At 32.7% G+C, this 27,229-nt stretch overlaps 2 protein-coding genes across 12 annotated transcripts in view; both read left to right on the top strand.

Annotated features, from left to right (window-relative positions):
• LOC111694764 (uncharacterized) overlaps positions 1-5,530 on the top strand; it is a 15,240-nt gene extending 9,710 nt beyond the window's left edge. For all 9 annotated transcript variants that reach the window (XM_023463776.1, XM_023463780.1, XM_023463775.1 and 6 more), the window contains 6 exons: positions 1,078-1,166; positions 2,558-2,614; positions 3,030-3,115; positions 3,423-3,512; positions 4,812-5,029; positions 5,413-5,530. In XM_023463776.1, the coding sequence (XP_023319544.1) occupies positions 1,078-1,166; positions 2,558-2,614; positions 3,030-3,115; positions 3,423-3,512; positions 4,812-5,029; positions 5,413-5,516 (644 nt within the window). In that variant the 3' untranslated portion in view covers positions 5,517-5,530. The remainder of the gene's footprint in view (positions 1-1,077; positions 1,167-2,557; positions 2,615-3,029; positions 3,116-3,422; positions 3,513-4,811; positions 5,030-5,412) is intronic.
• The window catches only part of LOC111694763 (codanin-1), a 32,717-nt gene continuing 11,011 nt past the window's right edge, over positions 5,524-27,229 (top strand). For all 3 annotated transcript variants that reach the window (XM_023463768.1, XM_023463769.1, XM_023463770.1), the window contains exons 1-23: positions 5,524-5,606; positions 5,779-5,886; positions 6,310-6,923; positions 8,541-8,623; positions 8,975-9,045; positions 9,383-9,570; positions 9,690-9,783; positions 10,415-10,540; positions 11,609-11,717; positions 11,990-12,055; positions 12,746-12,834; positions 13,317-13,489; positions 14,301-14,395; positions 15,376-15,443; positions 16,306-16,398; positions 17,201-17,272; positions 19,155-19,224; positions 20,278-20,399; positions 21,484-21,558; positions 21,786-21,892; positions 22,214-22,278; positions 25,121-25,222; positions 25,553-25,671. In XM_023463768.1, the coding sequence (XP_023319536.1) occupies positions 5,548-5,606; positions 5,779-5,886; positions 6,310-6,923; positions 8,541-8,623; positions 8,975-9,045; positions 9,383-9,570; positions 9,690-9,783; positions 10,415-10,540; positions 11,609-11,717; positions 11,990-12,055; positions 12,746-12,834; positions 13,317-13,489; positions 14,301-14,395; positions 15,376-15,443; positions 16,306-16,398; positions 17,201-17,272; positions 19,155-19,224; positions 20,278-20,399; positions 21,484-21,558; positions 21,786-21,892; positions 22,214-22,278; positions 25,121-25,222; positions 25,553-25,671 (2,768 nt within the window). In that variant the 5' untranslated portion in view covers positions 5,524-5,547. The remainder of the gene's footprint in view (positions 5,607-5,778; positions 5,887-6,309; positions 6,924-8,540; positions 8,624-8,974; positions 9,046-9,382; positions 9,571-9,689; positions 9,784-10,414; positions 10,541-11,608; positions 11,718-11,989; positions 12,056-12,745; positions 12,835-13,316; positions 13,490-14,300; positions 14,396-15,375; positions 15,444-16,305; positions 16,399-17,200; positions 17,273-19,154; positions 19,225-20,277; positions 20,400-21,483; positions 21,559-21,785; positions 21,893-22,213; positions 22,279-25,120; positions 25,223-25,552; positions 25,672-27,229) is intronic.

The raw sequence follows: 27,229 nt of genomic DNA, 5'->3' as shown, positions 1-27,229 counted from the left end.
ATTTTGGGCCCCCCCCCCTACATTTCATTCTGTATACGCCCTTGAAAACCCCATATATTTTACAGTTTGTCGCACTTTTGGACCTGTAAATTTCCGTTTTTACTATAACCCCTCTCCCTTTGCACAATCACACAAATTTTCAAATTTGTTCAAATATCTAAGAAAAACCCATTTATTTTACCGTTTGTCCAAGTTTTTCACCTCTAAATTTGCAATTACCTATATGTACACTGTACAGTCACACAAATCTTTTAATTTTTAAAGAAGTTTAAAAATGAATATAACATTTTTCGTCAAAATCAAAAAAGTTCACATTTTTCGAACTTTTTAAAACAAAAATTGAATCATATATTACCTTGAACTGCTAATGACTGAGGGTTAGAGGATGGCATGGCTCCAGGTCGTAGCCTATTAAGGTCATCAGGAGAAAAATGGTCTGAGCATATCACACTCCATTTTTTCGGATTCCAGGAGGAAGGTTGGCCTGTAAATTTCGCCCATGCTACTCTTGGGTCATTTTTCGGGAACGAAAAAAAGATTTTATCTTGACGATTACTATTATTTTTACAAGATATTACACTGCAGTACCTCATGTTCATACATCACAGGGCCCACTGTTTATCAACACAGCTGTATAACTTTCCTACTCTTTGGACCCTGAACTTTCCTTCAGATATTAATTCTTTGTAAACAAAAAAAAATCTATTTTGAATAAAAAAAATCTAGGGTCCGGTTTGCTACATCAGCTGGTAGGCCCATGGAAAAAATTACCAAAATAAAATTTGTACTGTGGCCGAGTTCAGTGTAGATAGATAGATAGAATCATATCTATAAGCGGGCCGTGATTTTCATATTTTCCAGGAATGTTCGAAAACAAGTTGTAAGCTAAATATTATTTTAAAAAACAAAATCACAACTAGTATAAAATGTTAAATATATACAAATGTGGCGAAAGATAATCGATGACTATAGGTTGTAATATCTGAATGATTTGTTTGAAATTAAATTGATTTTTTTATTTTTCCTGTCTGGCATTAAGAAAAATTAAATTCTGTTATTTTTAGTTTAACTTTTTAGGTTGTTATTTATACTTGTTGGGAGGTTTTAACAAAACTAGAGTTATTTTGAATACAGTTGTCAGAATTAATCTAACCACAGGAGAAGAGGTAACCCTACTGAGTAATGTCCTTTTTTGCTTATATTTTCTTCAGGCTCAAAATTAGGTATTGTGTAAGAAGAGAAAATGATTTTTTAATTATTTTTTCTAAACTTTTGCCTTTTTACATAATGTCAAATTTTGACCCTGACCGAAATTATATGCAAAAAAAACTACACCAAAGTGATATAATAACGATGCAAAAACGAACATGTTGTAGCGATCATTTTTGGATCGTTTGTTAATTTTTGTTGAGGATAAAGATATTGCAAAGTTTAATAAAGCAAACTTTAACAAAATTCAGTTTGGGAATCTTGAAAGTTTTATTAATATAAAAAACACCCTACTACGGTTTTATAATTACTTTTATCCTTTTATAGTATGTACTAAGCTATTGGTTTGTTAATGAAAATAAATAATCTGTTTTGTTTGTTTCTTTATACGCTTAATTCACAACCATTGCACATTGTTTCTTTTCTTATTGATAAAAACAATCTTCCTTCTAACTAGACATAGAAATATATTTGATAATTAAATGTGCACCATTTCACGCTTTAGAAGATTGGCTTAACTCAGCCTATAAGGTTAAGGTATTTGGTCCCTGGAACTAAAGCTAATAGGAAATAGAAAGACTGTACACAGCCAAATCTAGAATTATCCATGATAAAGATAGTCTGTGATAAAGGTCTGTACCATCTAGAAATGTTAACCTTTGTCCGATATTTAAAGGACACACAGTGTCCAATACAAATGTTGACAGGCAATTTCTCAACTCGTATAATTTAACTAGAACCAAAAGCTCTATTTTCAAGCTTTCTATAGGTTTAATGCTAAATCAACTAGCAAGATCTCTGCTCTTCATGTTTAAACGAGAACACAGACTTTTAATACCGTAATCAAATCAGAGTCTCAATTAACTAACTTTATTCAATAGCTTAGGTTACAAAGTTAACAGGAATTGATGTAATTCAATTACTACAATGTATTTGATATCACATGATAAAAACCATCGTATTACGTATTTATCGCACAGTTAAAGTTTAAGGTATGTATTTAAAGGATTAAAGAGAAAAGATATCTGTCCTTGGCTAGACTTGTCACCTTCTCTGGTCTAGATGATCAACCAGATCAGAACTATATCCTATTCAGTGTGTGAGGAACTTTTAACTAAGACTTGTCCCAGCTGATCACTTGTAATTTTAAATCCGGAAACACTTATCCCAATCCATTACAGTCTACAGGACATTTTAATGACTTGTCTACTGCATCAAAAGCCAAACAACTTTCTGTTTTTTTTGCTTCTGCTCTTATAATCTCTCATAATAGCAGTTCAGGAACTGTTCTAGATATCCTGTACAATCTAGTACATTATATAAATAATTTGTTATGTTTTTTTTACAGTTTGAATGTGCTTCTCTTCCTTCCTCAATGTACAAGCTAGCAGCTACTGAACACAAGGTATTTTTCCCAAATCAAAAATAAATCTTGATCCTTAATTAAAAAAGTAAAATATTCTGTAGAAGAGAAATGTTTTCATATAAAAAGGCACTGTAGATTAAAATACAACTGTACCCTTCAAACCTTATACTGAGCTAAAAAAAATGATGCAGTCATAACAAAGTAGGAATAGGCCGAACGTAACACTTTTTTCTAGTAACACTTTGTCCGTTTTTTTGATAATTTAAAAATTGTTGATTTAAGACTAAAAACTAGTTTTTTGGTACTCTTCGAATGATATTCTTTCCTATAAACCTTTTTTTTGGTGAAAATTAAATATATTTTAACGTTTCTGAACTCAGTTTTGCAAGACGGATATATTGATACCCATCTTGATTTATTTGACAATTACACTTTTGATAACCCTGGTATTCAGGGAAACCTTGTAGTTGTGAGAGGAGGAAGCTTCTATACATATTATCCAACCCAGGATACCTGGAAATCCATTCGAATCTTATCCAGGAATCTATTAGATTAAAATCATAACAATTATTTTTCGTTATTTCGGAAATTGAATCATCTCCTATTATTTTTCATCTGTAGAGTGTAGACCTAATTTAAGTAACCACCTAATAATGATTATTATTATTGAAATCCACTCATATCGGCATGTCCCCATTAAATATCCCTGTTTTGTATCCTTAATTGTGTTAAATTCCGATAACTTTCTATAAAGTCACTTTTCAAGAGAAACCATAATTGATCAGACGGTTGTAATAATGTTTTTCTTTAACATCATACTTGTATTTCTAATATTTTTACGATGCAGTAGCATTCCTGAAGGAATTGAGTTTCACTCTGCAATTGGTATTGGCTCTGTTGTGTATCTAACATCTACCTATTGTACAGGAATATACAGGTATTTGTAAATTCACCAAAATGTGTCCACTTTCATGTGCATTGTCAATATGCAAAACATGTATGAGAAACTTTATCATTCATTAAGTTTAAATCATTAAAAAGAATTAAAATGATGAAAACGATGAAAACGATGAAAAAGATGAAAAAGATGAAAAAGATGAAAAGATGAAAAAGATGAAAAAGATGAAAAGGATGAAAAGGATGAAAAAGATGAAAAAGATGAAAAGGATGAACAGGATGAAAAGGATGAAAAGGATGAAAAGGATGAAAAGGATGAAAAGGATCAAAAGGATCAAAAGGATCAAAAGGATCAAAAAAGGATGAAAAGGATGAAAAGGATGAAAAGGATGAAAAGGATGAAAAGGATGAAAAGGATGAAAAGGATGAAAAGGGTGAAAAGGATGAAAAGGATGAAAAGGATGAAAAGGATGAAAAGGATGAAAAGGGTGAAAAGGATGAAAAGGATGAAAAGGATGAAAAGAATGAACAGGATGAAAAGGCTAAAAAGAAGTAAATGAATGAAAAGAATGAAAAGGATAAGCAGAAGTAAATTAATGAAAAGGCAGGCGCGCAACTAGGGGGGGGGGAATGGGGGCCAGGCTCCCTAGTCTGATTAAGGGGGGACATGCCCCCCCCTTAAGAAAGCTTGCCGGGTAAGAAGTCCTCAACAGGGGTTCATATAGTCCAAAAAATAGCTGATTTTCTCAAAAATTTGAAAAAATATCTCTTCACAGTAATTTTTTAAAAGCCTCTTAAAGCAAACTCAAAATTTAAGTATAACATTTTTAATATAAGCTCAGATTCTTTTATTTTTCCCCTTTCTTTAAAAATGCCTCCAAATTTGGATTTTTTAAAGCCACACTCACACATCCTTATTAAAATTTGCCCACCAGACGTAAATTTGCCCCTTTATTCAACATTTGTAACCCTTGTTTTTACAGAATGTCACCAAAAATTAAATTTTTATCCCCAAATGTTTTATAAATACAACCAACTTAAAAATTTACAGCCCTATCCAAAAACATGCACCTTATTTTATTTTGATAATGTTTAAAAAATTAAGAAGTTTTGCCCCCAACAAAAAAATAATCCTTAGTTTTAAAAAAATGCCCCTTTATATATTTTAAAAATGCCCTTGAATAAAAAAATTTGATTCCAAAATAAAGTTTTAAGTTTTCTCATTCACAAAATTGATATAATATATATATATATATTTATCATAACCTATCTTTTTCTAAAATCTTAATAACAACTTGACATAATATAAAGTCTATTATTAAATGTTATTTATTATCAGGTTGCCACTTTGCGTTGAAACTGAGATTGATAAAGCTGTTCCAGAGGAAGATCTGGAGAAGAATAATGATCTATCTGAAGAGAATATTAGCCTGGAGAAGGTTGGGGATCTGAAGAAAGAAGCTCAGCATCTCTGCAGTATCGGATCAAACCTCTGTAACTTCTACATGGAGGAATTCTCGGGGGAAAGAACTATTGAAGTATTTAATTCTTCAAAAGGTTTAAACTTTACATGTTTTATTATTTTTTTATTTTGACTTTTGAAAATAGCTGCCAAAAAGGAAAGGTGGATGTAATCGCTTCTACGTGTTTTTTGAATGGCAACTTCTAGATCTTTTCCAGCTAAATAATTGCTTTTTCTCCTTGCGGTGGTCGTGAGGTCCGTATACATTACTATTCTTCCTTTCATTTATATTAAGGGAATTAATTCAAATTACAATTTTTAATTCTATGACCTCAAAAGATGAGTAGCTCTTTAATTCTTCAAGTAAACAAAAAAGAGCTATTCAATTTTTATTAATGACTAAGGATTTTATTGTGAAAATTCTAATTTTATTCAAATTTCTTAAAGTTCAACATTGATAAAACCTTATTTTATGTAGGATCATCTGAAATAGTTTGGTCTGTGGACGACTGTAATCTCGAATTCTCTTCACAAGCTTGTACAGCATCCTTTTCCGTGAATAAACTGGCCAACATCAAATAAACTAATATTTCAGATAAAAATTCTGAACAAAATGGCATGTCTTCTCAATAAACTGCTGGAAGATCCAAACCTTTTCGCAGACATTGCTAGGTAATTTCGGATTTTTTTTTATTTTGCCTGATCTAAAAACTGAAGTTATGGAAATGTTCATTTTTAACTTAGAAATTTTCCGTTTTTAAATAAAATCTCTTCGGATATTTAGAGATTACATGATTTATATTTTTAGGATTTACTTTGAATTTAATGGATTAACTGTTTTCAGTAAATTAAAGGGCGTGAACCCCCCTGTGGGACTAGACGAGGAGGTGTGGCAGTTTAGAGAGGAACTCCCTCTTCATCTCATTAACTATCTCAGAGACTCTACAGCAAAGTAAGTAATCCAAGTTTAAACAATCTGGCAATATGGCATTTCCCGAGCAAAACTATAAAATCTTGAATAATTTTCTGTAGCTCTTGTTTATCATTATACTTGTCCTAAACTTGTAAAAATCTTATTTACGTGTAATACAAACTCCTCTATTAAAAACAGACCAAAAATGATTATTTATACTTTACTTTGAACTGATCCTGAATTCGTCGATGACTTAAGCAGACATTTTTTCAAAAGTCTTATTCCTTTATTTTGTCCATGTATAAACTTGCGACTTATTTATAAAATTATATTAATGATCACTGTGCACTGTACACTTTACATTGTACACTGTACGTTGTACACTGTACATTGTACACTGTACATTGTACACTGTAAACTGTATAGTTTGGAGAAGTTCTTGGTTTTAATATTTGTATTTAGGATTCTTTCCTGCAACATTTCCAAGCAGACCCCAAGCAAGGGAAAAAGAACAGGAAAGTACGATTACAATTCTCCTGTTAAACCGGTTTCTAAGACTGACCAGCCCAATGTTAGAAAGAAGGAGAAGAAGAAAGTTAAACTGTTTCCGTCCAGTATATCTGTAAATGATGGTATTGAGCTGGATAGTTTCTCAAGTATAGATGGGGTTGGTGAACTACCTCCAACCCCACTCAGACAAAATAAACTCAAGTCCGACCGAACCAACGAAGATAGAGACCATAAGAAGATATTCTCGAAACAAACCCCTTCTCCCCAACCCTTTAACCTAGGAGACTTTCTCAATCCTGATTCCACAGGTTGGAAAAAGTCCGGGTCTAGGAGTCCTAAAAAGACCAAAAGTCGGATAAAGTCTAGTACTCCGAATCCGGAGAGTTTTATGTCCAGATTGGATCGTATTGAGGCCGATGTGGGTAGAAAGCTTGACCTAGAGAGCAAGCATATGTTCCCTTGTATTGGAGAAGGAGAAGTAAAGAAAAGAATAAAACCGATAACTCTGACAAGTGTGACAGGAACGGGTATACCGCCGGGTATGGGAAGAATACCAAAACATTCAGGTAAACTGCCTTGATTAGCTAGACTTGACTTTCAAAGAAATGTTTCAGTTTATATTAACACGAATAGCCTCAGATTTCTTTAATCTCTTTTTCGTTAAATATGCTGAATAGATTTCTCCGAAAGGTTTTTCACTCAGAGTAATAATTAGGTATATTGAATAGCTGAAAAGGAGAAATTTTCGAGTTTCTATCAAACGTGCATTCTAAATATCATGATAAACGTACTTTTTAAAAACAAAGGAAGGCAGAGAAGCTAGCGGATGTTTTTCTTATTAACTCTCGTATCGATATAAATCATCCATTTTTTAAAAATAATAATTTTATGAATTTCAGCTATAATCCATATCCCAATTTTTTAACAATCCTTAGCCGGCGATTTAAAAAATTCAAGAAAATACGACTCGGGTCTAAGCTGTCGTTGAGCCTTATTTACGGCTCGGGCTTTCGGATTTAAGTTGCATCTAATTTTTAACAGAGTTTAGTTCATTAAACCGGTTTAATGTTGTAGTTGGCGGATTTTCATTGTTGGAATTGGTGCATTCTGGGTTTTGATGAGAATAAGACCCAACATTGAGCCTTATTCTTCACTAAAACCAACCAAGGTCGGTTTTATTTTCATTGGGCCTAACTCCTTAAGTCGAGCCTAAGATCTCGCAGCTGTCAATCACGTGACACAAGCTGTCGTCAGAGTTGGGTCGAAGATTGGGTCGAAAAGCTGCGTTTAAGGAATTAAGACTCGAGCCGAAGCTTTTAAATCGCGGGCTCTTAATCCTTATTCTTGATATATAGAATTCTTATTTGCCAAAAATTCTAAAATTTGATAAATAAAAAGCCAGTCAGGCGTAATGAGAACTGTGGACTGCTGATGTAGCCGCTTAACACCAGGCTACACTGAGCCCGCGATTTAAAAGCTTCGGCTCGAGTCTTAATTCCTTAAACGCAGCTTTAAGACCCAATCTTAGACCCAACATTGACTACAGCTTGTGGAGCTTGTGTCACGTGATTGACAGCTGCGAGATCTTAGGCTCGACTTAAGGAGTTAAGCCCAATGAAAATAAAACCAACCTTGGTTGGTTTTAGTGAATAATAAGGCTCAATGTTGGGTCTTATTCTCATCAAAACCCGGAATGCACCAATTCCAACTATGAAAATCCGCCAAATACAACATTAAACACCGGTTTTATGAACTAAATTCTGTTGAAAAATAGATGCAACTTAAATTCGAAAGCTCGAGCCGTAAATAAGGCTCAACAACAGCTTAGACCCGAGTCGTATTTTCTTGAATTTTTTAAATCGCCGGCTCTGTTGTAGTTAACAGTGACAAGAAGTAGGGACAGAAAATAGATTCAATCCCTTTAATGTGACCAATTTCGAAGAGCCACCCTAAATTTGTCATTGGTCTTATGTCTTATAAGTAACAAGTCCTAATTTAATTTTTATTTGGCATAAACTTATTTATCACTCATCTTTTTATAAACTTTAAAAGAATCCCAATTTCAAGAATTTCTTGTGCCTTATATTATTTTCTTACGGAATTTAAAATTGCCTCCTTATCCTTGTATATATTCATTCTTGTGACTTAATCCTAATATCCCGAACTATCTAACATTTATCCAGGAGGAGGAGGGTCGGGGTTCAGCTCATCTTTTTCTGTCGTGGAGGTGGAGAGACAAACTTTCGATGAACGAGGAATGATAAAGGCAAGTCGAGCCGGAGAAACTCCGCAGAAACTTAAATTGTAATTGTTTTTGCTAATATGGCCCTAGCACATTTTAAAAACTAGTTTTGGTGTAAATTATACCTTTTTATCCATTTCTTTTGCAATATAAGTTTGAAACTTTAGAATTTTCTGATCTAAACAATTACAATAAACACAATTTCTTAACAAAAATGTGCATAAAACCTGACATGACATTTACGCTGCTAATAACACTTAGTATGATTCTTTACAAACTTCTGCAGAATTTAAATAAAAGTTTCTTATTCGTCAATCATATCATTTCGAGCAAAACCAAATGTTTTAAAATGAATTTATAAAAGATATAATCTAGGAAGCTGCCCTGATTACTCCTTCAAAAGAAGCTCCCGGGATAACTCCAAACAAGTTGGCTTCTACTTCAAGGAAAATATTTAGCATAAAAATAGTTAGATAGCTTTATGTGTAAGACAAGGGTGTAGGATACCTAAATTTTTTATGAGCTAATTATGAGTAATATGTGTGGGACTGGACGGGGAGATATGATCAAAGTGCACTGGTTGGGGGGGGGGAATATTATTCAAATATTGAAAATTCATAATATCTTTGTTTTAAAAACTTAAAAACTTAAATTGGACTGGAAATTGGTTTTTCCCAACTGTTGAAACTTTTCAAACTAAAGTTCTTTGATCTACTTGATTTCCAATATCAAGACTGTACAAATTGAAAACTTGAAAACTTGAGATTGTAAATATTGGTGCAGAAGTAGACCAGCTCCTCCTTTAGTTCAACCTGATCCTGGTTGTGTAACCTGGAAGGAGCATCTCAACCTTCTTATCTCTCTGTACTCTCACATTATCCTGGAGAACCTGATGCCGAACCTGACCGTAGAACTGTATTTCCTGGTGGAGATGTTCCTCTTAGAGACCGGAGAAACTGAAGATTCACCAGGAACCAACAATACATTATGAAAATAAAATTATCCTGGATGTTTTTCAGGACATATTGGTCATTTATAAATATCACTCTTCTGCTAAATTGAAAAAATATAAGTGTAGTTTATTGGTTAGATGTAGAGCAGATGTTTTCTTCAGTTCACAACTGCGTTTACTTCAGTATCAAGGTGTTGGAGTTGATCAGCACCTGTCTGCAGTATTTGGACAGGTACACACTAAACTGTGTACACTGTGCACTGTACAGTGTACACTTTGCACTGTGCAGTGTACACTTTACACTTTACAGTGTATTTTTTGCACTGTGCAGTGTACACTTTGCACTGTACAGTGTACACTTTGCACTGTACAGTGTACACTTTGTACTGTACAGTGTACACTTTGCACTGTGCAGTGTAAACTTTACACTTTACAGTGTATTTTTGCACTGTGCATTGTACACTTTGCACTGTACAGTGAACACTAAAAGCTAAAAGAAATATGTGATAAACGTTGTCTCCTTCAATAAAAAGTCGTGTTTCGTGAAATTCTCAAAAATATCAAACCAGAAAAAATGTGTTAATAGGTAATTCCTATCAAGTCCTATGATTGTATGAAGATCCGATGTTCTGAAACAAAAGATGTTAAGTCGTTCATATAAAATTGATAATGTCGTCAAAATATCAAAAAAATTTAAAATATTTTTGTCAAAAATATATTTGTCTGTAATATTTTTCAGATTTTTTCCATTTACTGACCATTAATCAGATTCTAAAAGATTTATCAAAAGTCTGATACATATTTTCAACGTGCAGTTTCGAATGAAAAAATATTAAGAATAAAGTATAATGCAAAGCATCCAGGTGTACCTTGAGACAGTTGATGGAAAACTCGAGAATAAAATCCTTCTCTCCGTCCCTGGCAGGTCGGATAGAGGAGTTCTACTCAGATCTCCAGGTTCCCAGTCCCAGTACTAAACAAAAACTTAGGTGAATATTTCATAGTTAGTTCAAAAATTTTACTACACATTGTCAAAGGGTCATTAAAAGTAAAAGAAATTATGCCACCAGTTTTCGGGGTTTTCCTTAAAAGAAAAGTTTTGTGAAAGGACTAAAAATATTCCTCCTACCCTTCAACAGGGGTGTATAGTGTATACATAAAAGTACCAACCTCATGTTATGTAAATATATGATTAGTTAAAACAGGGTTTCATGTGTAGAATAAATGCAACCTAGATAGATAGAAAGATAGATGGATAATGGAATTAGAGTAGTGTATGCTGAGGAGTGAGGATTCCACCAAACAAATAAAACATAATAATTTTAAAACTAAATATTTTTATTTTCCGTATAGTTTTACAGGCTATTATTCAGAAACAATAAATATTTAGAAAATTTTTTGAAAATTTCTGTTTTTAACTGCTGTGAAGTACGTGTTGCAGGAGAATATATTTTCGTGAAAAAAAATTTACCCCAAACCCGGCCCCTCTTGAAAACATATTGATTTAGGATATAAGGTATTTTAAGGTTATATTCGCTGAATTGAAGAAAATAGTGGAATCATTGAAAACTAGTTTCCACAATCCAAAAGGGTGAAAATTCTTCAAAATATTTACCACTGGACTAATGTAAAACCAGCCATTAATCTATAAAATAGGCCAATATAATTTGGTGATTTTTTATATTCCACGGGCACTTCAGCTTAAATTATGAGTAACTATGACTATTATTATAAATATAAACCTGGGCAACGCCGGGCACTTCAGCTTAAATTATGAGTAACTATGACTATTATTATAAATATAAACCTGGGCAACGCCGGGCACTTCAGCTTAAATTATGAGTAACTATGACTATTATTATAAATATAAACCTGGGCAACGCCGGGCACTTCAACTTGAATTATTAGTTACTATGACAATAATTATAAATATAAACCTGGGCAACGCCGGGCACTTCAACTTGAATTATTAGTTACTATGACAATAATTATAAATATGAACCTGGGCAACGCCGGGCACTTCAGCCAGTACATGGATAAAAACAAACTGTATTCAGTGGTCTACAGAACGTAAGCTTCCAAAGTGAGACGGATAATAGGTTCAACTTCCCTTCAAACACATCCTTTCATGACTTCAAGAAGCAAAGAGACAAGTTCTATGCCTTGGTAAATCTTATTCAAGGGGAGCTATAAAATTCAGAAAAAGGGGGAGCTGCTTTTATAAAATTTCTTGAAAATATGAAAGTCTTAAAAGAACAAAGGATTTAATGGATCTTGACAATAAATTTCATTTCAACATTAGTAAAAAAGTAACTTCTCTCAGATTCCAATTCAATCTGAAATTTTTATTAATATTTTCATTTCTGCTTATACCCCCACCCCCTAAACACACCCTCACTCAAAGATAAATATGTAACAAATGTATTTTATTTCTAAAGATAAGAAGTTGGAGTGATCACTCAAGAGGAAAAGAATACGATTTTCCCTCAGACTTTGGATCTCAGGTAATGGACTTATCTTGTTTTCTTCATTTTTTCTTTAATATATAAATATAAATAAATATATTTATATATGTTACCGGAAACACCCTGAATGTCTAGTCGTACAAAATTTAACAATATAATTTGTCTGTTTTTGCTGGTGAATTTGAAAATTTTAAAACTTGAAGCAAATTACTTTTTTTTGACCACCATTGTGTGACTGTGTCTGCCGACATATTCTTCTATATATTTAAAGAAGCAATCTGTGTTTGTTTGTTGGTATGTCCGATCATAACTCATGAACCCCATTGACTGATTTGCCTAAAATTTTGATTGTAGAACTAGGTAGAATCATGGGAATGTTCTTAGCTGAGTTTATAAAATTTAAGTCAACTTTTTAGCGAAAGTTTAGTATCCAGACAAAACTGGGTTCCCAAGCTAGTGTTTTATATTAGATTGGGAACCCAGCTTTGTTTGGAAACTAAGTTTTCTTAGAGTCAACCTATTCAAGCTAAAACTTTGAAACCAAGCTAAGAACATTTCCGTGGTTCTACCGAGTTCCTCTTCAAAATTTGAGAAAAATCGGTTAAGGGGTTCCTGAGTTATGATCAGACACACAAACAAACAAACAGATTTCTACTTTCTATATATATATGTATATATAGATATTTACTTTGCTTCTAGTTGTTTTCTATTTTCTGTACTACGGTTTAGGTTGAAGATGTTTTGAAGATGCATAATCATAATGTTAACTATACACACTTCTGCTCTCTCTTCATTCATCAACTTCTAGTCATGTGCAGGTCAGATATTAGTCAGGTGCTAGTCATTTTCTAGTCATCAGATGGCCAAATTCTAGTCATGTGTGCAGGTCAGATATAACTTATGTAGTATTCATTTTCTAGTCATTACCAGGTCAAATTCAAGTCATGTAAAATATGCGGGTCATATTCTAGTCATGTGCAAGTCGAATTCTAGTCATGTGCAGGTCAAATATTTGTCATGTGCAGGTCAGATTCTAGTCATGTGCCGGTCAAATTCTTATCATGTGTATTGTGCACTGTGCAGTGTGCACTCAGTGAAGGTCATTTTCATTTCATTTTGCATGTCAGTTTCTATGCAGTTTTGTAGGAAAACCAAAAATGAAAATAATCAGTTTTCCAAATTATAAATATGGTATTCTATAATCGAATTCATGCATAGTTGGACAAAGTTTTTAAGGGTACTGTTTTTAAGGGTACTGTTTTTAAGGGTACTGTTTTGTAAAAAATCATTCGTGTTCTAGGGGTGAGGAACCAAGTAAGGTGAAGGAAGGTTTAGGAAGGAACCAGCAAAGTCTGGGCAAGAACGAACTCTCACACATCCAGAAGCTTGACCCGGTCAAGTACGCCAGACTAGCTGCTCGGCTGATAACTCCCGGTCAACTCGGAGGACCATGCCCCCCTCCAGCTTTCTCAGGTAAATATTTTTAAAAATCGGTTGTATGATAAGTATATAATTGAACAAGATGATATGATACTTATGGGGGGGGGGGAGGCTAGCTCAACCTCTCCCTGGGTCATCAAAATCTAATGGTTTCCAAGGGGTTTATTAGGCTCCAACGGATGCTGAGCCCCCCTGGAAGGAAAAACAATGTAGCCCCCACCCTGATTCCTGTATACACCCTGATAGTAAAAATGGCATTCATTATTTTTCTATCGTTAGCATTTACAATGAGAGGCAATTTTGAAAAGTTTCTTTGCATTTAAATTTTTAAAAGATTTTGTTCCAATTGAATATAATTAGAACATTATCTATTTCAATAATATTTATGTAGATGGCTCTAACCCAGAAAATTTAATTATTTGAAAACTAAAAACAAACATATTTCTGATAATTTATCTCCCTACGTTAATCATAAGCATTATCATTACACATTAAACGATGCTAGGTACTTTTTCAAAGGCATTTTCCCAAGCGGCAACTTCCCAAGGGTAGTTTTCAAAGTGGCAACTTCCCAAATGTGCTATTTCCCAAGTGTTTCCTAGCCGCAGTCCTCGCCCCCGCCTGTTCTAGCCGGGACGCTCGGCCCCCTAGCCGATCCTAGCCACAGTGCTTGGCCCCATTTCAGCATGTGGTGCCTCAGAGGGCCTAACCTAATTTTTAGGAAGTTACCACTTGGGAAATTGCACATTTGGGAAATTGATACTTGGGAAGTCGCCCTTGGGAAAGTACCTAGCACCAATTGAACATCATTAAACACACGAATTTAGGAATTTTACTTTTTTAGGTGCCTCTGAGTTCTTTAGGGACTTCATTCTTCATTGTAACTCCCCAAGATTTCTTGCTCATCTCAAACACAGTTTAATATTTCAAATTCTCAAGGTGATATTATACAAAATTATAATATTTGATAATCTAGACGTTGATAACAGTTTATATACACTATACAGTCCAAATCAAACTCCTCAACATGTTGGATAAAGGGCCTTCATTTGTTGTTTGAATATTAAAAAGGATATTGGAATCATTTATGGTATTTTGCAATATTTTTAAGGACGGAATTGAGTGTTTGCGACAAACCCAAATTTTCTAATTTCTATATTTGTGAAATCTGATGGTTTAAAATATTTCAAACTTAAATCATGTGATCTAACAGAATTCATAGTTTGAAATATCAAAAGTCTACGACATTGTGTTGCACAGTTGCAAGTACTCCTATATTTTTGCACCCTGATGTTGTAAACCTTTGATATTTCAATCTAAGGCTATTTTACCTAACAGAATTCATAGTTTGAAATATCATGAACATTTTATGAATATTAGGTTCACCAATTAAAAAATATTTAAAGAAAATCCCCAATACTTAAATAAAGTACATGTATTAATCAGTCGACTACAAACAAAAATTACAAAATTATTCAAAATGTCCTTAATTCTTTTAGAGACACTTCACAATCACATTTTGAATTTTTAGATATATTTATAGAAAACATTTGCTTGAACAATTACACTTTAACTGAAATTGCGAATCTACTTAATACGATTTTTGCAAATTTTCTCCCATTGCCTGCAGCCCACCTTGATAAATTTTAGAATTTACTAAAATGTTATTATGTGATTATGTGAGATGAGATCTGCAAGAAGCCCCATAATGATATGAAAAATTTCGTTAAAAATTATTTTAAGAGTAAAAAAGATCACGGATTTTTTTTTCTTGACTCACTTTCATCGAAAATATTAAGAGTTTTTAAAGAATTTTTAGTTTTTTGTTCGAAAGCTAATTAGATCTGTCTATTGATATCATAAAATGAAATAAAGAATGTAATAATAAAACCCTGATATATTTACTTTTGATCATTTAGATTGAGGGGAAACATTTCGGAGTAGAGGATCAAAGCTTACTTATTAGAAGTGACGTCAGTAGGATCAGGTAGGTTTTATAATCATAAATAGGGTTATAGTTGTTACGTTAGTAGGATCCATGTAGCATCTTGAATCATGTCGAGATTTTATATGACGCAAGTTAAAATTTAAAAGGAACATTAAAGATTTAAGTGATGTTATTGTTCAAATATTGCAAGACGTGCAAATCGACGGCTTAGAATCAATTGTGAAGGAAAGTAAAGTTTTGATTGTGGTTCTTTTTTATTGATTGTTAAACTTGAAGGTTTGTATTGCTCTATAACCTAATTTAAAATTTCCGTTAGTTTAAATAAATGACAATTAAATCCATGGTAAAAAGTTTTACTTTAGCCCATATTCAATCAAATCAAATCAAGTAGACAGAGCGTGGAGGGACACCTTAAATTACTTGTATATATACTATATAGGCCCTTTAAGCGTTCTGATTTACAAGACATCCTAACTATTGACAAATGCAGGATCGATTAATCTCCAGGCAAGGAAAGAATGAGATCAATTTGTTCATTAAGTTTCCGTCTCCATTATTTAGTTCCTGAGAACTCCAATGTTAGATATTTGGTAAATATTTGGTGTATTTAATATGGGTTGAAGAGGTATACTCTCAACTTTGGAAATGTATAGATATAGATAATAGTAGTTCAGCTAGGTCGGACAGGTTTTATTAGAGATTGGAAGCACAGGGAAAGTAGTTAATCTAACCACACCTAGTTGAACTACCATTCTCTCTGAAAATAGTAGAAAATCAATAGTTGAGAGTTATAAACTTTAGTTCAGATCTAGAGAGATAAAGGGCGGTAATAAATAAAGATAAATAAGGAAAGGTTATTCCTAGATTTAAAGATTGAAGAAAGCCTATTAATTATGTTTAGTGAGATAAGTGTGACAGAAGATATATCCCAACCATCAGGTCTATTAGATCCTCAAACCAACCAGACAATTCAATTCTCAATACTAACTCTCAGGTTATTGTTTATTGTCTTAACCTAAACTAACCCTAAAATAATAAATAAATAAAAAATAATTTTGCTGAAAAATAAGTGGTTATGTACAAAATTGATAGGAGGGGCGGAGGAGGGGGGGTCCAAAAATCGTTTTCTAGGACGGACCCCCAAAGCTGGGAACTCATGTATTGTGGATAACTATATCAATGCTTGCTTCGATCTTTTGTTAATCTGCAGATTAATTTAATCTTTATTAGATAACCTGCATGGTAATTGTACTAAGGACGAATATCTGAAATAAAGAGATTAAGCATTGATCTTCAAATTAAAAGTTCACACAGTAGATATCTAGATCTGTGGATCGGGATTATGAGTATCCAATTTAATTTTTTATTATAAAGAAAAAACAAATGATAGTTTAAGATTTTTATTTCGAACAATATGCTTTTTCAGTCTATTTTGGAAACTTCAGACAAAAGGGGCATCTTCATAATTTTGAATTTGTTTCTGAAATGGATCAAAACTTGAATTTAAAAACTGTGTCTACTGTCTAACGTAGGTTTAGAGAGAAAAAATCCCTGTACAATAACAAACAATTTACAATTAATAACAAATGTCTAGTTGAGCATTAGATACTTTTAAATAAAGATGAAATCTACTCACAGAAACTAAACCTGAAATACATGATTGTTAAAAGAACTGGCTTTGCTTTGTTTTCTTTTATTTGTGTTACTTCATCTTTGTTAGAATTCCTATCTAATCCTCTCAAAATATTTTATTTTTATTCATTCTTCTAGTTGGAAATTCTAGTTTTATGTTTCAGAGTTCTTGGCAAATTTCTCGGGTTCGTTGAGTTCTTTCCTTTTATATCCTCTCTAGATTCTCAGAGTTCTAGGTAAGCTTAACTCTTTAATTCTTAAGCTCATAATCACTTAAAATATTCAAGTTGTTTTAAGCATAATCCCTTGAAATATTCAAGTTGCTTTAAGCATAATCCCTTGAAATATTCAAGTTGTTTTAAGCATAATCCCTTGAAATATTCAAGTTGCTTTAAGCATAATCACTTGAAATATTCAAGTTGCTTTAAGCATAATACCTTGAAATATTCAAGTTGCTTTAAGCATAATCCCTTGAAATATTCAAGTTGATTTAAGCATAATCCCTTGAAATATTCAAGTTGTTTTAAGCATAATCCCTTGAAATATTCAAGTTGCCTTAAGCATAATCACTTGAAATATTCAAGTTGCTTTAAGCATAATTCCTTGAAATATTCAAGTTGCTTTAAGCATAATCACTTAAAATATCCAAGTTGCTTTAAGCATAATCACTTAAATATTCAAGTTGCTTTAAGCATAATGACTTGAAATATTCCAGTTGCGCTGAGCTCATAATCAAAATGTTCTCAAATTCACCAGCCAACAGGGCAGAAACCTGTCTTCAGTCATAATAATTAATGCAATTGGACTGAGGACTAGAATCTGTGATTGGCGGTCTGGCAATAACGTCGGATGTCCTTTGTGCCTAAAATGTCAAAAATTGAGACAGAAAGAAATTTATCACAAAAGCCAAAATAAAGATAATCGTATAATGCTTTATAAATAAACCTAGTAAAATAGATATAGGGTAGGAATCGTAAAACCTCACATCATTATTGATTTAGTATTGTCACTTCAGTCTTAACGTGTGGGTGTAGGACGTCCCTAAAACTCTGATTTGATTTGATTTTAATAAATAAAATATTTAATTCATTTTTTTAGTTTTATATTGTCGAAAACTTTGCACTTTTAATCCCTTCAGAAAACCTTAATCCGTGTATTATTGTAAAAAAGAAAGTTAATTTCAAGTGACCCGCCATGCAAAAATGGCAATGTCCGCTATACAACAGTACCCTTGAAACCTTCATCTGATCAATAATGTAAAAGATAATGTCGCTTTAAAAAATGTAAAAGTATTAAGTTCATATAATTCCGACATGTTTTCATGTAGTTGAAATGTGCAACCCACTTTTGTAGAGAAACCACAGTCGAAAATAATCCGTTTTTAAAATATTTAACGCAAATATCTAATTCAGATTTGGGAAGACAAAGCTTTTTGGGATTTGGTTGTAAATAGGGCATTGCCATCTTTGCAATGAGCTTAGGATGTCCATCGTTTTGAGGCCCGTTTTTAAACATTCAAACTTTTTAAACTTTTAAAGTCTTCACAACAGTGCTTAGGATCCATTTGATTTTGATGCGGATCCGGATCCGGATCCTGGATCAGCACGGGGGAAAAAATGGATCCGGATCCAGGTCATTTCTGTACTGATATATTGAATTTTTTTAACAAAAAATATTTTTCAAATTTTTGTTTAATTTTTTTCGCATATTTTTATCCTAAAACTTGATGAACCATTCAGAAAACAGGAAATTTTTATAATCTCTCTTTTTTTAAAAGTTCATATTTGGGTTTTAGGAGTAAAAAGGTTTTTTTGCAGTTTTTGGTTGATATTTTACCCCTTGTATCCGGATCCGTGGATCCGCATATTTTTGCAGATCCGGATCCAGGAAGTCAAAATCTTGCGGATCCGGATTCTTAGCAAAATCTTTACTCTGATCAAGATATTAACCAAAACGATCTTACAAAACTAAAACCTGAAAACTATTTTAAAAATCTTTTTGAAAAATCCATACATGGAGAAGGGTTACTTGAATTTACGCTTACAGTTCCTTTCTCTAAATATAAGTAAAAGTTTTCATTGTTAAAATTGAGAGATTTGATATAAAAGACCTTTTTAGAAACCTTCAAGAGGAAGATCCAGTTCTATTGATGAGAAAAAAATCTCTTCCATCTATAGATATTATACAGGTACTTAACACGGGGGGGTGAGGGGTTTATCACCCAACAGGAACCCCCCCCCCCACCCTCGGCCCCTGTAAAGATAATATTTAAGCTAAGCTTGCAAAAAAATCTAAAACGTTTTAATTTCATGTTTACCGAACTTCCCCTTGATAAGTTATTTTTAGGCAATGTTTGGTGAAAAAAGTACATTTTATTTTTACCGAACTTCGGTCCAACCGAAAAGGGTGTTTACAGGAGCCATGAGCTCTTATCAAGGTGTAGGGGGGCCCTAGATATGTTGCGATCATTTTTTGCAACTTTTATGTGAGAGGTTTAGCCCTTAACAAGGGGGCTGTGACCCCGTTCCTGGACAAATTCCTGTATTGTTTTGATATATTTACGAAAGTATTATCAGTTATCAAAATATATATAAATAATAATACTGAAGAGGATAGGTTTCCTCCTGAAATCAGAACTAGGAATCCTGCAAGAAAAATGAGAAAAGATATATGCTGGTGGAAATCCAGTAGTTCTCCAACCTGCATCGGATCAACATGTTCTCCTGCAAATATATTGCTAAGAATGTTAGATCTGTCTTAACTAACTAACTTCTAAAATACTAAAGTAAAAAAATATCAACCAGGCTCAAATTGCACTTTGTGTCAATATTTCTAATAAAAATCTGAGATTTTTGTTCCTGATAAATCTGCAGGTCTTTGTTCTAGAATAAATTAATACAAATTATTTTTCTGTTTTCAAGAGTAAAAACATCAATTTTCTAAAAAAATAGTTCTGAGTTTATTTGAGAAATGTGTTGTATATAGGTATTGAGTAGAGCGGAGAAGGAAGGACGATTATGTATATCTCTGAGAAATGTGTTGTATATAGGTATTGAGTAGAGCGGAGAAGAAAGGACGATTATGTATATCTCTGAGAAATGTGTTGTATATAGGTATTGAGTAGAGCGGAGAAGGAAGGACGATTATGTATATCTCTGAGAAATGTGCTGTATATAGGTATTGAGTAGAGCGGAGAAGGAAGGACGATTATGTATATCTCTGAGAAATGTGTTGTATATAGGTATTGAGTAGAGCGGAGAAGAAAGGACGATTATGTATATCTCTACCCTGGATACTTGAATACCTAGTACAGATGGATCCTGTATCTCATCAGATACAATACTACTCAACATTATCAATGCAGTGAGTTCTTTAAAAAAAATTATTTTATAGATCAATACATAAATATCTATTTATAAAATATTTGATTTAATATTTTAAAAAGCGTAGAAAATAATCGGATTACCTAGATATTATGTTTATTTTGATCCAGATCTAATATTCTAGTTTGATCCCGATCTAATATTCTAGTTTGATCCAGATCTAATAATCTAGTTTGATCCAGATCTAATATTCTAGTTTGATCCAGATGTAATATTCTACTTTGATCCAGATCTAATATTCTAGTTTGATCCAGATCTAATATTCTAGTTTGATACAGATCTAATGTTCTAGTTTGATCCAGATCTAATATTCTAGTTTCATATTTTTCATATTTTTATTCAACTACAAAGCAAGAGATAATACAAATAAAAAAATCACAATTTACTATGTAGTTTGGACCCGCCTAACCAGAGTAGGTTGTTTTAATTGGTTGGCCCACTATAAACGAATGAGAATTGCAGATAAAAACAATATACATTGTACATTTTAAACATAAGAATGATAATAAATCAGATAAAAGGTAAGGAGGAGGTGAGGGAGTATAAAGAAAAGGGAGGATACTCAGCGTAAGGGTTGGAACAGAGGGTAACATAAGTTATTAGAATCATGTTTATGAACTACAGGGTGAAGAAGATAGTAAAGACTAAGTTTATCCACATGATACACAGTTTTTTTTTTTACAGATATGATTTGCATAACTATCTAAATAGATCTTGGCGACTTTTCTTTTAAACGATTTTGCAGATTTAGTTTCTTTCAGCTCTAATTCAATTGAATTCCATATTTTTGGAAATAAAGCAGAGGGAAAACATTCTAGAGTTTTGAAGAGAACCCGTTCAAGTTTATATGATTTTTTTCTATTTGGTTCAGCTAAAGAATTAAACATATCATGGAAGGAAGCTGGAAGGTTTTCATAAAAGTATTTATGCATAAAAGATAGAACACCTAGTTTATATGTATCATCAAGATTTAGGAGTTCTAATCTGAAAAATATTGGATCTGAATGTGCCTTAAGTTTGATCCAGATCTAATATTCTAGTTTGATCCAGATCTAATATTCTAGTTTGATCCAGATATACCAGCATGTTTTGAAACCTAACGATCAGATGATATCACCTAGTCTTGGGTTTTTTCTCAGGTATGTCGGATACAACATCGAACCATATGTTATATTTGAGACATTATAGAAATTATTTTTATCTTTTATCTTTCAATATGATTATTCTGCAAAAAAATTATTGTAAGGTAATTTCAGCAAAAATTTGAATGAGAAAAAAATCTTTAATTGCATCAGAAATGTATTAAATTCACACAAAGATATTTTATAGAAGAAAAAACTATTGCTTGTTATAAAATTATATCTAGTACGTATATGGGTTGGCTACTGGAGAAGGAAGATTTCCCCCGGGATCTCCTGATCCTGGCAAGGTTTGAACCATACCAGATACTTAACCAGGACGAATCCTCTCTAGGCAATCCTTTTATCTCATCATCACAAAGAAATGTAAAATTTTTAAAACTAAGCTTTATATTCTATTTCACCCTTTTTTTTAGAATTTCACTTGTTCACTCTTTTCTCAGTTTTAACAGTGATAATTCAATAAGTTTTAAGAAACACATGGCTTATATTTCTAACGTAAAATATTTTTATAAACATTAAAAACATTTTCAATTTGTTCATTTAAGAAAACTTCAGTCATGAGATGGAGTTGATTACTTTTATTTTATTGCCCCCCATCCCCCCTCCCATTTTTTGTTAATGGTTTTGATTTATTGAAAATGGATATTGTTAGATCGAAATCTATATATACCCCAGAGCCTACTCTACCGATGCTGTCCTTGGTTAGCGGAATTAAAGGTTTGTATCTCATTCATCTAATTTATTCTTCAAAGACCCTTCTCGTTTATATCCTTTGTTTGTATCCACGTACGCGAAATGGCTGAACCGATCGAGCCCATAATGTTTGAGACAACTCACATATGAGCACTGGGAAAGGTTATGGCTGATTGAAATTGAAAATGTCGAAATTAATTAATTTTGAAAATTCACCTATAAATCGTAGAAAATTTAATTAAAAATGGTAACTGTAAGAGTTCAAAGCTTAAACATTTTAAAAATGGGGGGGGGGGGGGCTTCGCATAGTTTATCGAGTAAAAGCTTAGTTCATAATATTAAAGTTGCAGCATCTGTATTTAAAATTTAAAACTGGTTTAAAGCATACACTGATATAGTGGGACAGACAAGGTTAAAATGCAAGGAAAGTTAATTTTAGTTGCGTAAACTCTGCGTACATATTGAAACCAGTTCTCTCTGGGCGGAATTTGTAAACCAGAATAAATGCATAAGTGTTCGTTTAGTATCCGATGAGGTTTTTTCATTAAATTTTGATAATTTTGATAATTCACAAAATAATTTCCTATGACCAGAATATTTCATTGATTTTTTATGTGAAAGATGGATCCCATGTCAGGCTTCGACATCCGTCTTGTGTTTACATTACCGCCCAGAGACAGTACACTGCAGTACAAAAGATGCGTACACCTCTGAAATAACTTTCCTTGCGTTACAACCTTGAGGACAGATATATTAATATAAACAAACAATAGCTGGGTGTACAGAGAATTTACGATATGAAGATTAATTAATCCTTTGCTGTTTTGCCTCCAGTATGGAATATTTACTTTTTTATTTTGCAATAATCTTTCTGATGTTTCATAATGGTCTTCTCATTAACATATCTTCAAAAAAAAAAACAAATTGAAAACATTTTTGTCTGGAGTTTAGAGATAAAAAGTTTGCTTTTATTAAACATAAATTTTACTTGAAGAAAAAATAAAAAAAAAACTATCTTTTTAAAACGATAGTTTTATTGTTTGTTGCATATATCTTCTCTCAGGGTTAACATTTGGCATTGTGTGAGGAAAGCAAAAGTCAAAAAAAGCCCATCAGTATCACAACTGAATTGTCTCATATGTTTTGCTGATAGAAGATAAACCCCCCCCACTCATTTCTTCATTTTTTCTTTAATATATAAATATAAATCCTCTCTCTTAATTCCGCCCCCCCCCCCCCTCTTTTCCTCCATCCCTGAAAAGACGACATTTGAAGAATATGTAGAAATCTGCGAACAGTTCATAGAAAATAAGAAATTCAATTTAATGATGAAAACAAAATAATTGATTCTTAACATTGATTTATTAACAAATTTCTTTTTAGAAATATGTTCCAAAACATCTAAAAGTTTATTGTATAATTTTTATTGTATTTTTTGTCGTCGTTATTTAAAATTTAAAAAAAGACAATTCTGAAAACGTTCACGCCCAAATTCATGATTTTGAACTTTGACTTTCTATCAAACTCAGTAATTATACATCATGTCTCAAATGAATCCTAAAAAGATTTTCTACAATACTAAATACTCAGTTCAACCAACATTCATTGCCTCTGTCACTCCTTTTAATTAGCTTATCAAGATAACTTTGTTTCTATTCAGGGGCGTATTCGGGAATTTGTCAAGGGGGTGGGGGGCTTAATTTTTTTTTTCTCTTTCCAGGGGGGGGGAGCTCAGCACCCGTTGGGGCCTGAAAACCTCCTGAAATCAATAGATTTCACTGGTCCAGGGGGGGGGCTTAGCCCCAATAGCCCCCCCCCCTGAATGCGCCTCTGTTTCTATTGTTTGTATTTCAGAAGTTTTGATTTTGATTTGATTATATTTTCTCCAATGATTTTTGAATAACGTTTTGTCATCCATATTTTATAGGACATCTTAGGAACTCGAAAGAAAATGAACTGTCTGGGGGGGGGGATGATTAAAAAAGATATTTCCAACCTCTTTTGATGCTCGGAATATTTTTAGAAATATGAATTGATTAAGAAGTTCTCCCGATTTAGAAAGATTCCGCGAAATAACTAATTCCATTGATCTGATGAAAAGAGCATATTTTCTAATAATTTTTTTATAGCTGTATATACACCATAGATTAAACAGATAGTACAGGAGAGGTTGCCGTCCCAGTACTAACTGCTTTGCACCATAAGCAACTGTGCAGACCAAGCAAACTAATTAAGATGCAACTAAATGTAACTGAAAATAACTAAATGAAACAACATATAACAACAGAAAACAACAGTAAACAGCAGTAAACAACAGTAAACAACAGTAAACAACAGTAAACATCAGTAAACAACAGTAAACATCAGTAAACAACAGTGAACAACAGTAAACAACAGTAAACAACAGTAAAAGTAAACAACAGTAAACATCAGTAAAAAACAGTAAACAACAGTAAACAACAGTAAACAACAGTAAACAACAGTAAACAACATTAAACAACAGTAAACAACAGGTAACAACAGGTAACAATAGTTAACAATAGGTAACAATAGGTAACAACAGGTAAAAACAGGTAACACCCGGTTAATAACAACAGGTAACAACAACAACAACGTGAAAAAACAACCACGTGAAAAAAACGTGAAACAATATGGACTAACATGAGAACAACGTGGAACAACATTAAATGTTTCAACATGAAAATGTAACAACATGAAAATGTAACAACATGAAAATGTAACAACATGAAACAACGTGAAACATCATTAAACAATAAGAAACAGCATGAAAATGTAACAACGTGAAAGAACAAGAAACAACATGAATCCGTTAGAAATGAAACCCAAAAAAACTTAATCTACTCAGGTTCTGCTCACCTCCCCCCAGCCTGGTAATATACAGGGAGAGAAGGATACATATCGAAAGATAACTCCAGTATCAGCTCCAAGTCAAGTCCAGGATAGACAGGTACATCTGGTACAATTTACACTGGCATTTTAAAAATTAAAAAGAAAAGTTAACTTCTTTATTTATTGTTTTTTTTATCTTTTCTTTGTTCTTCAATCTCCATATGTGTATATTTTTGATCATTATTTTTAAAGATCTGGGGGGGGGGGGGAATTAAAAATTGGATTTCAAAAGACAAGTTTTTTCATTTCTTTTTGATACTTTTTATCCGAAACTTTATTTATTCAGCGAATAAACCCTAACAAAAAATGGCGCTCCGCTGAAACATACCTAACTTCTGGAGGAAAAAATTATTTTCTAGAAAATATTCACCCCTGATTTTTCTCTTAGACTGAGAAGCTACAGAAGGAGTTGGAGGAGAACTTTTTCCAGAACCAACCTCCTTCACTCCGCAGAACTGTAGAGTTTGTTTCTGAGAGGTTGGCCAGCAATATCATCAAGCTTGTTAGGAAATCATTTATTCAATATTCATGCTTTTATCAGATTCTACTCTTCACTGTTCAGACTTGTCTGAGATAATTAGTTAACAATGAGATTAAGATCTTACTTTGATTTTTCCAGATTTTAGATAATTTTTCCCTACTCCGGAAATCAAATTTAAAAAGCAATTTGAACGCTTTTTTACTTGCCGATTAAGTATAAACAAGTTTTTGATCTTTTTAATCTCTCTGTTGAAAATATTAACACTTCAGAAAGCTCAACCTTCTAAATGAGTTCCACATCTGCAACCATTTTTCAATAAGAGATGAAAGGTTTCCAACGTTTAATTTATCTATTTCATATTTGAATATTGTTTGTACTTACAAAATAAAACTGAAATTGAAATTTTCTGGACCGTACTAGACTTTACATAAAAAATTCCACATTTCAAAAAAGCTTCTCTTGAATTACTTGTAAACTTGTAACTCAAAAAAAACCTGTTTAACAATCAAACTTAAATAAAAAAGTTGTTTTCATTGTATTGATAATCGCCTACCACTGCAGGTGAACATTTTTTTCAAACATTTTTACACAAGAAAACATCCTTCATAATATTGAAATTGTAAAATATTAAAAATATTCACAATATTTGAAGGGTTATTTAAACACAAAAGAGATTCTTAGGAAAGGGTGTGGGGGGGTTTGAGAGAAGTTTGTTTTGCTTGGCAGTGGGTATGCTGCTTCCACTTTCCTAATAGAAGCTGCTCTTTTAGTCCGAATAAGTCAATTTAAAAGGCTTGCTTATAATTGTTTAAACCTAGTAACGTCCATAGTTCAGGTGGCGGCTGCAGGTTTCAACATTGTATTTAATAGTTTCATACAATTTGTGAGGTATTTTTTAATATTTAAGACTGTAGCTCAATTAGAGTATTTAAGTTACGCCACCTATAACTTGTGAATTTGTGAAGAAAAAAAGGGGGGGGGGTTCTGATGTTAATCATTCTCTAAAAGAGCAGAGAAATATTGTTCATGAAAAGAATTGTTTGGTTTTGCTACAACTATAATATAAAGTTTAAACCAGAAATTGAAGGTTAATAGTAATTATCAGATTTGAAAAGAGTAAAAATAAGAAACTAAAAAGTTTTATTTACCACAATAACACTGTTAAATAACATCCGAAACAAATGAAAGGATGGCGAATTCAACCAGAATGCAGGGGCGGCTTATGATATTTTGCAGGGGGGTGATAATAAAACTTTTGCGCGCNCCCTCCTGAAAGGGAATTAGGCCAATTCTATGTCTAAACCATGACCAGCTGGGAGTGTAAGGTAGAAAGTATTTGAAAGTAAAAGTAAAAGATTTGGATTTTTACAACCAAAAAATCGTCATTTTGAGTTAAAAAGTTGCGCCGGAAGAATTTTTTATTCTATTCTTAAAAGTCAAAATTAAATGGCTAGAAGGTGTCTGCTCTCTCTTCTTGCAAGCTCCTAATTTTTCCAGGGGGGGACGTCTCCCCTAGTTTCCCCCCTCCCCTCCCCCTTAAGCCACCTCTGCCAGAATGATTATTTACTCTTATTCTTATTATTG

This window comes from Eurytemora carolleeae, unplaced genomic scaffold, assembly GCF_000591075.1.
Source record: "Eurytemora carolleeae unplaced genomic scaffold, Eaff_2.0 scaffold9, whole genome shotgun sequence".
Taxonomy (NCBI): domain Eukaryota; kingdom Metazoa; phylum Arthropoda; class Copepoda; order Calanoida; family Temoridae; genus Eurytemora; species Eurytemora carolleeae.
Note: the sequence above shows the minus strand (reverse complement) of the source record. Positions and strands in the feature narration are given on the sequence as shown.